The sequence below is a fragment of the Nesoenas mayeri genome (assembly GCF_963082525.1).
Source record: "Nesoenas mayeri genome assembly, chromosome: 17".
Taxonomy (NCBI): domain Eukaryota; kingdom Metazoa; phylum Chordata; class Aves; order Columbiformes; family Columbidae; genus Nesoenas; species Nesoenas mayeri.
Window position 1 is genome coordinate 9,058,437 of NC_137565.1, and position 15,185 is coordinate 9,073,621.

The 15,185-nt window shown below is 42.8% G+C and overlaps 1 protein-coding gene across 3 annotated transcripts in view; it reads left to right on the plus strand.

The window, feature by feature from the left end:
- The first annotated feature begins 83 nt into the window (after positions 1-83).
- Positions 84-15,185, plus strand: part of MED15 (mediator complex subunit 15) — a 28,902-nt gene continuing 13,800 nt past the window's right edge. For all 3 annotated transcript variants that reach the window (XM_080355221.1, XM_080355222.1, XM_080355223.1), the window contains exons 1-8: positions 84-200; positions 5,773-5,860; positions 6,818-6,869; positions 7,076-7,105; positions 8,309-8,524; positions 9,108-9,373; positions 10,191-10,568; positions 11,732-11,821. In XM_080355221.1, coding sequence (XP_080211347.1) covers positions 133-200; positions 5,773-5,860; positions 6,818-6,869; positions 7,076-7,105; positions 8,309-8,524; positions 9,108-9,373; positions 10,191-10,568; positions 11,732-11,821 — 1,188 coding nt within the window. In that variant the 5' untranslated portion in view covers positions 84-132. The remainder of the gene's footprint in view (positions 201-5,772; positions 5,861-6,817; positions 6,870-7,075; positions 7,106-8,308; positions 8,525-9,107; positions 9,374-10,190; positions 10,569-11,731; positions 11,822-15,185) is intronic.

The window sequence follows — 15,185 nt, forward strand, 5'->3', positions numbered from 1 at the left end:
TGGCGCTGGCGTTGGGACTTCATTTCCCACAAGCCTTCAGCGCGCCGGAACTGGGTTCACGGCACTTCCGGCGCGGCGTGCGGAGGAGCAGCGGCGGCGGGGAGCGCGGGGGCGGCAGCGGCGGCCGCAAGGATGGACGTGACCGGGCCCGAGACCGACTGGCGCAGCACTAACTTCCGGCAGAAGCTCGTCAGCCAGATGTGAGTGCGGGGCCGCGGCCCCGGCGCTGGGTAGGCCGCGGGCGGGTCTCGGCCGCTGCCAGAGGGGCTCCCGTGCCCGTCCGTGCCCCGGTGGCTTGTCCCACCCGTCCCCGCGCCTCTGCGAGCCCTTTCCAGTCCTCACCTTGCTGCCTGGGTTCGCCCGGCGTTTCCTCTCCCCCGGGCCCTTCCGCCGCCCCCTGTGCGGGGCCTCGTTACCCAGGTCCGCCCCGACCCCGTGCGGGGGGCAGCCCGGCTGGTTCTCTGGCGTCGTTCCTCTGAACCTCCTTCCCTTTCACTTTCCTTTTCCCCGGGAATACCGGTTTCCTGCCCCGCTGGACAGCATCTGCTGTGAGAGCTCCGCTTTGGCGGTGTCCGTGGCATTGCCGAGTTTGACATGTTCCATCTTAGGAAACCCACACTTATTATCCTGCATCTGATTTATTTTTCTTTTAGGGAAAAAATGGAATAAAAATATCAGTGACTTAATGTTTTGGTTATTTTGGACAGGGATTTGCTTTCTCGCTTCTAGAGCAAACAACATCAAAATTGGCATCTATCTGATGCTTTAAAGGCTGGTTTTTTTTAAAAAAAAGTTCAGCTTATTGCCTTTTCAGTTGTCCTTGGTGAAACAATCACTTTACTTGAATTACTTTGCTACTCTGTGTGTTCTGTTTTATGGGAGGCTCTTTTACTCTACAAAAGATGGCTATTACAGAAGTGAAAGCACTGTTCAGTGCTTCTGAAGTAGTGTTGAAATCCTTACTTATGTATGCTTGAAAAGCTTGATCTTACCTTGCTGCTTATGAGAGTCAATATTTGGAAACAGATTGTCTTTTTTTTTAGTGTATGTAAGCGGTTTACACTGTTTAACTGTGTGTGGTTTTACTGCCTAGCTGTGGGCTTTATTTACAGTGCTGTTTCAGAATTAAACTGTTATGATATTCATTAAGGAAATATAATGATATGTGTCTGTTAGAGCTGTGCAAACTGTCTTGGTGTTCAGAACTGATGTTTTGCTTTCTAAACTTTCTGCAAAGTTATCAATCTTGTTAGATTAATCCCTTGCCTTTTCTTCTCCTCTTCTACTCCATCAAAACAAGCAAACAAAAGTACTCTTGAATGCTGTGTAGGTTGTTCCTAACAGTTATGAAAATACACTGTCTTATATTTATGTATATCTTCCAGTTTATCCTGCAAATAACAAGTGGTGTTTCTCAAGGCAAATATTAACACTTGATCTTAAATTTTAACTTAAATGTATGGAACCATTCACATAACTCATTTTGAGTGCCTTGTTACGGCTTCTCGATACAGAAGTGTTAATTTGTTGCTATTTCACACTTAGGTTTACTTTACAACACTGAATTTAAGTTTTGAAGGTTTTTTGGGGTTTTGTTTTTGAGAGGGTGGTGTTATGTGGAGGAACATTTTGGGGTGCTCTGTGGTATCCTAGTGTGTGTGTAAGTGGTCAATGTGTATGATGGGGTTGTCACTGAGAGAACACTGCATTTAGTGATCTGAGGAGCCTCCTTCAGTGGTAGGTTGTTGTGTGACTGCAGGGCCAAGCGGGACTTTAAGACTTGCAAGATCCAGGAAAGCGTGAGCTCAGATCACTGAGTCAGGCAGTAGCTTTGGCTTCTCCCAGGTTGTTCCAGGAGACAACCATGATGTAGGAGTGTGACTGTACACTTGTGCTTGCAGGGCACCCCTTTATTCTGGCCTTTACAGGGAGCAGGCGCATACTGGTGCCTTGGGAGTCTCCTTTCTAAAGGCCTTTCCTTAATATGTTTTTAAATGTTGGTTTTGCCTGAAGGCCAAAAGTGAACTGGGTTGTGTGGTGATAAACTCAGTACATGGTTGTGTAGGGTTCCTGCCCCAGGCTGCTTGTAGGTTGTATTAGAAGGAGTCGTGTTGAGCGTAGAAAAAGGATGTAACTTCAGTAGTGTGATGGTCTGTTAATTTTGTGTTCAGTTTTTTACTTGAAATTTGGAAATGTGTGTTCTCACTTAAGCTAATGCTTCAGCTAGATTGGAAGAAAGCACACGTGTGAGCAGAAATAAGCATGAGAATGCGTAGAGCTCTTGAAAGAAGGTAGAGATGAAGACTGAGGAACAAGCAGGCAGGAGATGAGTGGGTCAGCTAAAGGTTTTTGAGTGATGAGGGGAAAGAAAAAAGAAAAGGAAAAATCACCTGCGTTGCTGGTCTGTATGAAGCGCTTCACAAAACCAGTTCTTAAAGCAGCCGTAATGTTCTATTCCTGCTTAGGTTGTCTGATGAGAATTCAGGTAAAAAAGGCCAAGAAGGCAGATGTTTCTCCCTTCCTGGGATGGTAGAAAGCAAGGAGTTAGTTTTAGAAGAATGCTTATTTTGACACAACCATGAACTGAAGAAGCTACTACCTCTACAATATCTCTTCTTTTTAAGTGTTTGGGTGCAGTGAACCTGATGGGGAAATTTCTGAAAGTTAAAAATAACTCAGGAAAAGTGGTTATTTTTAACCTGGGTTGTTCTTCAGTACTGCTGATGGCACAGCCACACAGACAGGTGTACTGGCATAACTTGGAAGGGAGGCTTCTTTCCTGACCGTCTCTGCTGGAGGATGTGCTTGTGAAGCTATGAAGGGGTGATGCTGTGTGCAATGGGAAGGGTTGTTTTTTAATCACTGCAGAACTGGAAAGAACAGCAATGCTAGAACAAGACCTTGAGGAGGCCGGACAGTCCTTTGCTTTCCCCTCTATAGCTGCAGGTGGTGTTCTGGGGACCAAGGCCCTTCAGGCCCCTATGTGTTCTGTCAAGCAAGTGTGAATAAAGTCATGTAGGTGATTCCTGGTTGCGTGTTCTGCTGGTCTGGGTCATTATGTGGGTATTCCTGCACTGAGGGCTGCTATTGATGAAATTTGTTATGTCTGATCTGCAACTAACAGAAATATTGTGTGGGACAGCATCATGTGCACAACGCCAAGTGATGAAAGTTTAATATATTTGTCGGTGTTTATTTGGAGGCTTTTAAACCTTGAAATGTGGATAGATGTGGCTAATGGCTTACCAGCATGCTTCAACCCCTGCCTCAGTTGTTGTTTTAAGCAGGAATGGTTTGTTGAACTGAGTGTCTTAACGGTCAAATAGTCTATTTCTTAAAGCAGCATTTGGTGATGTTCCGTGGGTTGATGTGGTGTTGCCCCTGGAACTCATTGCCCTTTGGTTTCATTGGAACAAGTGATTCATGCAGTGGTGGTGCGAACTGGCCAGGGGAGCTGGGACAGTTTTGAAGAACGTGTTCTGCAAGTTTTTTTCAAGTAGACCAGCTGGCCCCAGTGAGAGATTGCGTGTGGGGCTGGAAACAAGCTTATTGGGAATGGAGGGGAAATTCCTGCAGCTGGTAACAGTGTTGAATGCTTTGTCTTGTGAAACTGCAACTTTGAGTGTTCTGCATGAAATGAAAAAGGCAGAGTTTTAATGAGTGTCTTATGATGCGTGTAGTAAGTGCTTATGAAGCAGATAAAGGTTGAATTGGCTGGTACCATCACGTTCTTAGAGTTTTGTTGAGTCTGATGTTCTGCAAGGATGTCATACTTTATTTGGTATCCTTAAATATGTGCTGAAGCGATGGCTTTTTGTTTTTTTTAGTGACTTTCCCAGTCTTTTAATGTAAATATTTTTATGTTGATTGCAGATGAATATGTAAACAAAGAACAAGTAGTGTGGTTGTTTTCTTCCTCTAGTCTAAACCTTTGGAGTGCTAACAGATATGCCATGGAGCACTTGGAGTGGCACTATTGGTAATGCAGATCTAGTAATTATAAAATCTTTTTTGTGTTCTATAACATCAAAAGGAAACAGTAGATACATATAAAAGTAGATAATTTCTTTGTTGTGGTTCCTGATACCACATTGATCACTGTCTGTATCGCTGCCACTCAGTACTACCTACATGTCACGTCCTTTGCTTGCCTCTGCATAATCTCTTTCTTGTTTTTCTGCATGCTCCTGAGAAGCTAGGGGAGGGTTCAGAGAGGGGTGTGGATTGACAGGCAGCCTGCCTGGAAGGAAAAGCATTGAAGAAGGGAGGTGTCAATAAATAATTGGATATAGCTTCTTCCTCTGTAGCAGAGCTCCTTTATGAGCAGCTCACTTTAAAGCTTGTTTCCACATAGAGGAGTAGTTATTCTGCTTCAGTTTAAGTAACAATTGTCATGGGATAAACCTCATTTTTTTGTGTCTACAGACCACATGAAGAAGTTATGATGAGAGAGCCTTACATTCCATTGTCTGCTGCTCTGCAGTCTACAGCAGGTTAGCTGGATGCTACTAGTTTGAAAGGTCAGGATGTGAGTTGTGGCAGCCCAAGCTCCTGCATTTTAAGGCTCCAGCCTCTGCTCTTCTCTCTTCTGTGGCTGTGTTACTGAGTTAATTCAGGAAATGGAACCAGTTTATGGCTCATGCAAGCACCGCTGCAGCTGCATAGGGGGTGCTGGAAATTCAGGGGGAACAGAACAGCTCCTCTGCAGACTGGCTGCAACTTTCAGGGGTCGCTACTCTGCCACACATGTAGTGTGGGGTAGCTGCTCATGCAGCAGCAGTTACTGGGATATAAGGTGCTGAGATATTAATTACAAGGTGAAAGTATTTCCTGGTAACTTGTTTGTGGAATTAAGGCTGTAGCTGCTGGGCTGCTTTACAACAGAACAGGTTTTGCAGTGAAATGAGATGTTTCCGAGAATGAGAATGACCAGAGGATTTGCATAGGGCACTTGAGTGAACTCATTTTAGGATGGCTTTACCTTGTTGCATGTTTCACAGTTGAGTTGCATGCTACTTTTTGATGTACTGAGAATACCTCTTCTTGTTTTCATCTTGCCTGTTCAATATCTCATCCAGAGGGCAGATCTCAATCCATTTTCCCAGAGTTGTGATGGAGAAAGGACAGCAAGTCTGGTAAATGGGAAAGAAGAGTAAAGGAATTGAAAGCTTTTTATTACCAACCCTTCTCCCCCCAACACCCCCTAACATGTCAACAGGGCATTCTTTTCATCTTATTGCTTTGTCTCCTGCTTTTGTTGATTGTCTCCTCCCTGCCCATCACTGCAGCTCTTGCTCTTTGTCCTGATCGGTGCTTCCACTTGTTATTCTCACTCATTGTTCAAACTTCCATACATTTAGGCTTTTTTTTTCTTTAATCTTCCACCTTATGTTTAGAGGATTCTTTTGCTAGGCAGGCTCAAACCCATTGTTCTCCAAACATGGATTACATTAATCCTGTGGTTCAGCTTTCCTAAAATGAACAGGTGCTGCTATTTTGTCAAAATAATACATCAGGTGGTAAAACAATGAGTTGCGTAGCAGTTCTTTGATTTCTGCAAAGAATTTTTGTTGGCTTTTTTCTCTCCATAATTTGAAGACATTTTAAAGAGTGGCAAGTGTCAGTTATATATGTTGTGTTTGGTTTTTTGTTTGTTTTAATCTACAAATGAGAGTGGAGTAAAAACCTGTTTTACAAATCTTCCTAACTACATAAAGCATTTTCTGATGTGCTTGATTAATATCCAGCCTTGTTTTTTCCTCTTTTTTTCAGTGATGAAGCTATGAGGAAGGCTGGTGTTGCCCATAATAAATCCAGCAAAGATATGGAGAGTCACGTGTTTATGAAGGCCAAAACAAGGGTAAAGCATCTCTATTTGTTTCCAGAGGTTACTGAGGTGTCAAAAGAAGTTTAGAACCGTGCACAGAAATAGCAAACCTAATGCACTTAGTTAACTGTCTCTGCTTAGAGTACAGTTCAATTTATGTGTGCTTCTCTTAGCCTGAGGGGAAGTGAGGTGTTCTGCATGCAATACATGCATCAAACTGGACTTCAGTCCAAGACAGCTTTGCTGATGCTGCAGCATTGAATGCATATATGGGACTACACTTAAGACTTATCTGAAGACTTGCGTGTAGTGAATTGCATAGGATTTCCTTGATGTTTGGAGTAGGATGAAGGGAAGTGCTGTTGCCTCTGTGAAAGTTTGGTCATCATGTACAATTCTAGACTATCCCAGTGTAAACTTCTTTCCTGCCATTTCAGCCCTGGGCAGTTTCTCTTGCGCATTATGAAACACACTAATACGATGCTGCAAAGAACATTTGTCTTTTCACTTCTGACACTTCTATCGTATGCTAGTCCTCAAAGTTTTTAACCTATTTATAATACTAACTTGTCTTAAAAAAAAGTTGTTGTAGTATGAATGTGCCATAGTTGAAGAACTGAAGTAGGTCAATGTAGCAAGTAAGCAGTTTCAGTCCTTAAGAAAAAGGAATTTGAGTGGATAAGAGGTAGAAAATGGGTGTATTGGTTTGCAATTATGTTCACGTATCGTGATCCTATTAGTGTGACGGTCACAAAGGCTCTTTCCAGTTAATTTTGTGGTTTCTTGGCCTTCTTGTACCATCAGCCAAAATGTCTTGTTAGTAAAAAGGTTCACAGTTAATGAAGAGGCTGTTCCTTGTAAGTGAACTGCTCTGGAAGGTTGAGAGACATAAAGTAAAATCTGTTGTGTTGAGTAAGAATATCGAAGGACCAGAAGGTCATAGGTGCTGTTTTTATTTCCTATGGTAAAGTACTTATTTTTCACCTTTAGGAGGAATATCTTTCTCTTGTGGCCAGACTTATTATCCATTTTCGAGATATTCGTAAGTAGTTGTTTGGTGTGGGGTTCTTTTGTTTGTTTTGGTTTGTTTGTTTGCTTGTTTTTTTATGTAGCATTCTTGTTACCAAATTGGCTTAGGTTAAAGTATTTTGTTTGAAATACAGTAGACAGTGATTTTTTAAAATTGTTACGTGAATATGTTTATTGTAGTGAGTATATCTAAGGTAATTAATTGTTCTTCCTTTGCAGACAACAAGAAATCTCAAGCCTCAGTCAGTGGTAAGAGCTCCTTTTCTTTAATTTTCTTTCTTTCTTTCTGCTTTTTTTATTCCCTCTGCCCTCATTTCTAAATAGAACAGCTTAGAAATCAGGGCTGTGGGGTACTAGGAATACCAAGGCTGTGGATTCCCTAGCTGGAATATTAAAGTTACATGGTAGTCTTGGAGTTGTTCAGTGATGAGAGCGACAGACTTGGGCAGTGTTTTGGATGTAACACAGGAGACTTATTTGTACTTTTGTTAGCTCACAACACTTAGATTCTTGAAAGAACAAGAGTGACTGAAAATAATCTGCTGAGCAGCCCAGTTTTTGCCCTGGTACCAGCTTTGGGTTCCTCAGTGTGTTGCATCAGAGGCAGCGCTGTGTTTGTGGGGTGTACACACTCCGCTTCTGGCAGAGCTCAGATCTGATCGTGTTTTCTGCCTCTGTGCTAATTCTTACAGCCGTGGATGTTAGGAACATAGCATGATCCTCTGTTTTTATCCCTTGTAGGTTGAATATGCAGCATCTGCAATTAACATCCACCCTAGACAGTTGGAAGTTATTTTATAAGTATTCTTAAGAAAGAGGGGATGTTGTGTTCTGTACATGATTAATATTGCTTCTGCAATAATGTGTTTTGCCCTCTTGAATTGCCATTCCCTCTTTAACTTCACTTTTCTGTGTGCCCAGGATTCAGATTATGACAATTGTCTTGAAAGGCACTGAATTTATCCACTTAATCAATCAATGTGATGTTATGGGGGAAGCTGTATAGCAAAGTCCTTCCTCTGGTCTGAGCAATGCTTCTCTGTGTTGACCTCAGGAGGAAGAGACCGATTGGATCCACAGTGGGACTCTCTCCTTGGGTTTTGAGGTTACAAGCTGTATATCTGCACAGAGTTATGCTGGCAGCTTGTTTTGACTTGCATACCAATTCAGAGGTGGCTAATAAGTTCCTTTTCTCTAATGTATTTATAATCTATGTGGAACTTCGCAAATCTGAAGCACTTTAAATAATCTCCACGCTATTTACAGAAAGGCAAAGATGTACCAGAAGCCTCCTGTGGTCTCACAGGCAGAGCAGTGAACATTAGATTCTCAGGGTGTTGGATCTAGTCATGGTCTGACGCTGACAGGTCAGAGGGTAGATGATGGAGAACAGAGGATTTTGGGGAGACAGTTGCATGGCTTGCTGCATATTGGTAACTGTTTTCTTTGTAGATCCGATGAATGCCCTGCAGAATCTAACCGGGGGTCCCCCGGCAGGGGCACCTGGAATGGGCATGGCTTCCCGAGCTCAAGGAGCACCCATGAGTGGGATGAGTGGCCTTGGTCCAATGGGGCAACAGATGAGTCTCCCAGGGCAGCAGCAGCCTCCTGGAACCTCAGGAATGGCCCCTCATGGCATGCCTGGTGTCTCTACGGCTACTCAGCAGAGTAAGTGTTTGGTTTGCTTCAGCCACTGAAATTATTACATGAGCTTTTCAGTCTTGTCCACAAGGAAAGGGTGCTGAAGAGGTTTCATACTTGTGGCAGAATCAGCCAAGTGAGCTGCAGGAAGAATTTATTTCAAATACTGCTACCTAATGGGACAGGTGTCTTCCTTAGTATAGTAAGGAACAGTTTAGCTGTTGTATGAGCAAATGCTTCTTTCATCCTATAAGTTGTCAACTTCAGAACTTTGTTTTTGTAGAGCTCACCTGTGTTTTCTGTGGGTACAGTGCTTCCTGCTTATGTCCTCTGTGCGTATTTCGTCTTGCACGTTTTTACATTCTCTGCCTAAGCTGCTGATTCAGTATAGGCACTGAGAATTTGAGATTGATGGTAGGAAGTGTCATGAATTCTGCTGTTAATGTGCCTCATCCATTTGAGGAAGCAGAAGTGCAGGAAGCAATGTGTTGCTTATGAAGAGCATTAATACGCTTTATGGATTATTTTCAATTATTATAAGTTATACTGGGTAATTGTCTCTTGCACTGCTTGGGTCTCATGTTTTAAGTACAGTCTACCTTCTTTTTAGCCCAACTTCAGCTTCAGCAAATAGCTCAGCAGCAACAGCAGCAGCAGCAACAATTCCAGCAGCAGCAGGTGGCTTTGCAGCAGCAGCAGTTCCAGGCCCAGCAGTCCGCCATGCAACAGCAGTTTCAGGTCCAGCAGCAGCAGGCAGCAGCAGCTGCAGCAGCCCAGCAGCAGCAGCAGCAGCAACAACAGCAGTTGCAAGCCGTCCAGCAGCAGCAGCAGCACATGCTGAAACTGCAGATGCAGCAGCAGCAAAACCAACAGCAGGTGATGACAAACAATTACAATGGCAATTGAGGTGCTCTGTGTTCAGTGACTTGTCCAAGTGAGAATTTGACTTGCATGGAAGTACTGAATATCAGCACTGTTATTAAGATGTTTCCACTTGGGATAGGACTTCAGCTTAGACTTTCAAGTAATCTATCTCCTCGTATGGCTTCATGGTGTCCGTTTGTCACAAGGTGACTCTGAGAGGTGTCACCTCAGAGGGAGATGGAAGGTGACAGACCTCTGCAACCCTGGGGAGCTCAACAGGCCTTGCTTAGGATCACTATTTATAGGGTCATGAGATCGTTGACTTTAGTCAGTGGTTTTCCTCTCTGGCCACACTGAGGATGAGGTAATATTCTGGTGTTTTCTACCCTTTGTCTATGTCCAGAACTTTTCTGATTGTATAGTTCTGGAACTGTCTCATTGGGCAACGATCCAGGTAGCAGGTGAGCCACAGGTGCAGCAGGCTGTTGGGAGTGACTGATCATTGCTGCCTTTCCAGGCAGAAGGAGGTCTTTTCCCACACAGCAGGAGTTCTGAGAGCATGGAGGGGGTGCCTTAGTGCTTTGACTCACTGCACTTGCATAATGGGAATTGTCCTCCCCAATGTGCCTGACCTGCCCTGGTATTTAAGTGGCTGGAGGGGGGACATAAGCCATGGCAGTGAGTGAATAAAAAGGTTGGGCTTTCCCTTTGGGCTTAAAACCTTAGCCTGATATATTAGGATTTGGTTTGCTCTTGGTTTATGCTATAAAAATAAGGCTGCTATTGCATTGCTGGAAGCTTTAGCATCCTGGCCTTTCCTGCTTTTCAGATGCAGCAGCAACAGCAGCAGCAACAACTACAGCGAATTGCCCAAATGCAGCAGCTGCAGGCAGCACAGGTTATGCAGGCACAACAGCAGCAGCAACAGCAGCAGCAGCAACAGCAACAAATACCACAACAACAGATACAGCAGCAGCCACCTCAACAAGTAATGCAACAGCAGATGCAACAGATGCAGCAGCAACAACAGCAGCAACAGCAGCAGCAACAACAACAACAGGTTGCTCAGGCACAACAGTCTCAGCTGCCACCACAATCCCAGCCTCAGCCCCAGCCCATGGTTTCTCAGCCACAGGCAATCTCAGGACAAATTCCTGGTCAGGTTATGCCTGTCACTCTTACACCTCAGCAATTAAAAGCAATGCAGGTAAGGGCTACTGACCAGCTGAGGGTTGGTTCATTATCATCCTCTAGAGAAATGAAAGAAATTCTTTGACTTTTGCTAATAATGGAGTAGGAAAAAACATAGCTTATTAAAAGATCTGTAGTTAGCATGGTATGAGTATAGAGGTTTTAAAGGTTTATGTCTGGGCCTGCTGGTAGAGAACAGTTCTGCATCCAAGAGTAGGACTTCTGGAAATCTGTGAAAACCATTTATGAAGCTGATATTTTAAAATAATTTATTGACTTGCTCTTGAATGAACAAGTAAAAAAGAAACAGAAACAAACTCTGGGTAAAGAAAAATCACCTCCATGATATTTGCTCTTCTAGAACATAAGCAAGTGCTTTGAAGTGTCTGGTGCATGTCACTGGAGCCAGTGTTGGCTCTCTAGCATGCTGGCTTTGCTTCTGCTGCCATGTGTAGAGGTTTAGTCAAAGTTCAAGATACCATAGTTCCTGCTTTGAAGAGAATGTGGGCGAGACAATAGTTTTACTCTGGATCTCTTGCAGTGTAATCCTCTTAATGGTGCAGCTTTTTGAACTGTTACATTACAGTCAGCACATATGTGTCATTAAGCAAAAGCTCAGAAATAATCCAAAGGCCTGCTTTTCTTTGGGCCTTGCTGGGGAGGAGTGGAATGTCAGCCACACTTGAGAAATTATTGACCCCACATGGATGAGCTGGTAAATCTACTTTATGCTCCTACCAGCCTAAGCCAGAAGTTGTTAGATGTCATGTACATCACTCTGCCAGTCATAATGAATGTATAAACATTTGAAATGCTGGGCATTGGTGGGTGCTTAAAACAGTTTGCTCGAGGAAAATCAACATGTATGTGGTTAACTACATTTATCAGGAAGTTGAAATATCTATTCTTTTCATAGGAAGACCTGATAGTGCAGGGAAGTAGTTGCAAGAAGAAATCTAATCTTGTGTGCATAGTCTACAGCAAGACTATTCTAAATGTTAGAAACATGGGAACTTGTTTTGATAAAGAAAGCTCAAAAACTCTAGAAAGAGCACGTATGTGAGGCTGATCTTGTCTTCACACCATTTTGCATGAGTATAGTTGATACTAGTTGAAACAGAAGTGTCACACCCTAATCAGATACGTATATTTACTCCATTCTCCCTTTTCCTACTCCAGGTAAGAGCTCAGCTGGTCCAGCAGCAGCAGGCGGCAGCAGCAGTGCAAGCAGCTCAGGCCCAGGCTGCTCAGATGGGAGCGTCAGGGCAGGTAAGGGCCCAGGAGCCAGTGTCACTGTTACAGGCCTGTAGCAAGTGCACGCTAGAGATGAGCATGGAAATGGGTTTCTGGTGTCTTTCTGATGAGAGATCTTGGCGTCGGTCGTCGCCTTTGTAAAGGGGATATGGGCTTTTATGCTGTTTCTCCTTTGCCTGGAGTCAGAGGCAGGATTTCGTTGACAACCTCCCTGTGCATGCTCTCTGTCCCAAGTAGGTGAGATTGGCCTGTAGTGACACAGGAATGCACATCAGTAAGACGGCCCACTGTGGTCATGCTACAAATTTGACTGTTGGTACCCGGAGTGTATCACCTCTTCTTTTGTTAAACTTTCTTAGGTGACTGCTTTGTTGTGTAAACTGATTTCTGTACTGTGAATCTTTGCCTGCTATCTTTACTCACATGTGATTTACCTTCCATCTCCATGTATTGACCATAAAAAATAGTATAGACAATGAAATCTCTTTGCACTCCCCTTTCATTCCTTTCATCTTTCATTTTTCATCTGAGTGAAATGGGCAGTAGATATAGATTGCTCCTATTCTGGATGTGAATTGTGAAGAGCAAATGGCATGTGTCTCAAGTGCAGAGTTACATTTGAAAGAAAAAGTGCTGGGTGAAAGCTTATTGTCTTACAGTTTTCTTATCCCGCAATACACTTGTAGCCCAAGTGGTTGTTCCTTGATGTGTGTCTGGTATGAAGGAGACATGGGCAAAAAATTAGGAATGGCTTGAGCTGAACGTTTCATCCCATTTTCCACAAGCATATGAAATAGTCTTTCGTGGCTTACCTCTGTAGTGTTTCATATTGAGGCATTTTACAGACATGGGTAAGTACAATTGTCACCACTTTGTAGATGAAGAGGCTGAGGCAGACAGATGAAATGATGTCGTCTAGGATTAATGCCATACCCAGACATTCCATGTCTGCACACACCATTTTCCCTTCAGTGCACAAGTAATATTATAGATTCACTAAGACACTTGGGCGCTTTTTACATGGACTGTGATAACAATTGGTTCTTCAACATACATCTCCCAGGCTTTTACCTGGAATAGTGTCTGGTACCATCGTAACTCTCATGTGGCCAGCATCCCTGTTGGTGGCCAAGTTCTGTTTCTGTATTGGTCCTTTTGTTTGTGTCAACGTAGCACAGGATGTAAAATCTGAGCAGTGGTAAGTAAAGTTGGTACAGTACTGGCAGCAACACAGAATTCTCTTTCTACGGTTGAAATGTGAATTAAACCTGCTGTTTCTTTCTTGGATAATTTCCAGGTGGGAGCTGCAGGGTCTTAGGCTGACTGGAAGGAGTCTCTGACTTTTCTTCTTTTTACTAACTTAATGGTGCTCTTTTCAACTCCTAAGCAGATGGATTGTGCATATGTAGAGTCAACTTCATTCTTGCCCCATTTAGTAAGTTCATATGCCAGTGGCTTAACAGCACAGTGCATTTGAAAAGATTCGGGTGATGAGATGGTTGACAGCAAGTTTTGTATTGCAGCGTTATTCAGACATGTAGTAAACTCAGGAGTTGCTCATCTGTCACGGATGGAGTTCAGAAAATTCCACATGCAGGCTTTACTCATTTATGTTCATGCCATTGGAATATGAGTCTACTAAAATTCCCTTAATGCTGTGAAGTCAAGTAATTAAATGGGTTTTTTGTACTTGTGTAAATATTTCTGTATTTAATATTTAGTTTCAAGATTGTGGCTGTGTACAGTATTACAATGCAGCTTCAATGTTGAGAGTGTGTGTGGATTACCTTAAATTTACAGGATGTTTCTTTTAAGAGTAGAATTTGCTTTGTATTTAGTATGTTTTTTACTAGCACTGACATTTTAAATAAATCTACCTTGATTTCTTCATTTGATTCAGGGAGGCTTTTGTTATAAACAAACCCCTTAATCTTTGCTTGTTACATTTAAAATTAGTCTCTAGGGGCTTTCAAACTGGGAATTTTCATTGATATGGCTGCTTTTATTCTTTTTCCGTAAAGTTTCTGTTCATCCTTCCTACATAAAAATAAAAGCAATCCCATGTTTAAACATGGATCCATGTGAGTTTTAAAGCTCTTCTCTGAAGTGGTAAAGACACGGTGCAGCTCATTGCTACCCTGCTTGGGTATCTAGTCCTTGTGAGCATGTAACTCACAGGTGAAGCTGGTAAATAAACAGAGTAGTGTCCTAGTGACCAGCGAGTGCTGCACAAGTGCTTGCAGCACCACAGGAAAATCTGTAATCAACCAGAGTTAAGTATAAACAAAGTTTAAATCACCGTTCAGGTGCTCAGAATGCAGATTGGCTCTTGCTCTTTGAAAGTCAGAGCTGCCTTTTGCGGAGTGACGGTGACACAGTACTTACATGTGCTTACCAGAAGCTGCAGGTTTATGGAATTCTGAATCTTTCGATTTTAGATGAAAGAAAAGTACTGGTGCAGGATTCTAATTGTTATCTTCCACCTAAGTTTTATTAAAAAAATGAGGTTTGTGTTTTATAGTAGAGGGAAGCTCTCTTCCTCTGCTTGCTCTGTGTTTTTATGGGGTAAAATTCTGTAAATTGAGGTAAACCAGTTTCACTTGTGGAGGAGGATTTCCTTTTGGTTTAAATCTTTTTTCCAAAGTACTTGAACACATCTGGTTGTCTTCTGGTTTTAGATTGACAAGAAAACTCCTTCATGGATATATTGCTTTGCATAACACAGCTGCAATCTTTGGAACCTCCTTTGGAACTCGACTCCTTTGTGAAAATGTCACAGGTTTCATAAATATAAATCAGCTGGACAATGAGAAAAAGAGATTACTTTTGTTAAGAGAGTGGAATTGGTGTCACATTACATATAAACACTTTCTTTCCAAAGCACACATTTCAAAAAACAAAATATCTAAAAAAATCAAAAGCAGAACAGTGTGCATGTGCGTACACGTTTGACTAAACACAATACAACAAACAGCTGAAAGCCTTTGAATCAATGAGCTGGTGTTCAGTGGTTTGCCAGACACTTAGGTTGTGAATAATGCTTCTAATTTGCTTGACCTTGGAGGAAATCATCTAAATCTTCACACTTTGGTGGTGTGGCATGAGGAACAGGACCAAGATGGGGTCACCATAACATCCCTGGGATTTCACACCCTCCAGAGATCCGTGTGCATTCACGAGGGTCTAAGATGGGGTGATTGTGCCTGGAAGGATATGTTTGTTTGGTTTGCCTTTTTTTTTCCCCACCCCCTAGCAATTTCCCTTTTTTGTTTTTGTTCGTTAGGGTTGTGTTGCTTCACCAGCTCTCATGTTGATACTGTAGCTCTTCACGGCACTTTGTAGCATCCACCTGTGCTTTGTGCCAGTGCTGGGTTGTTGT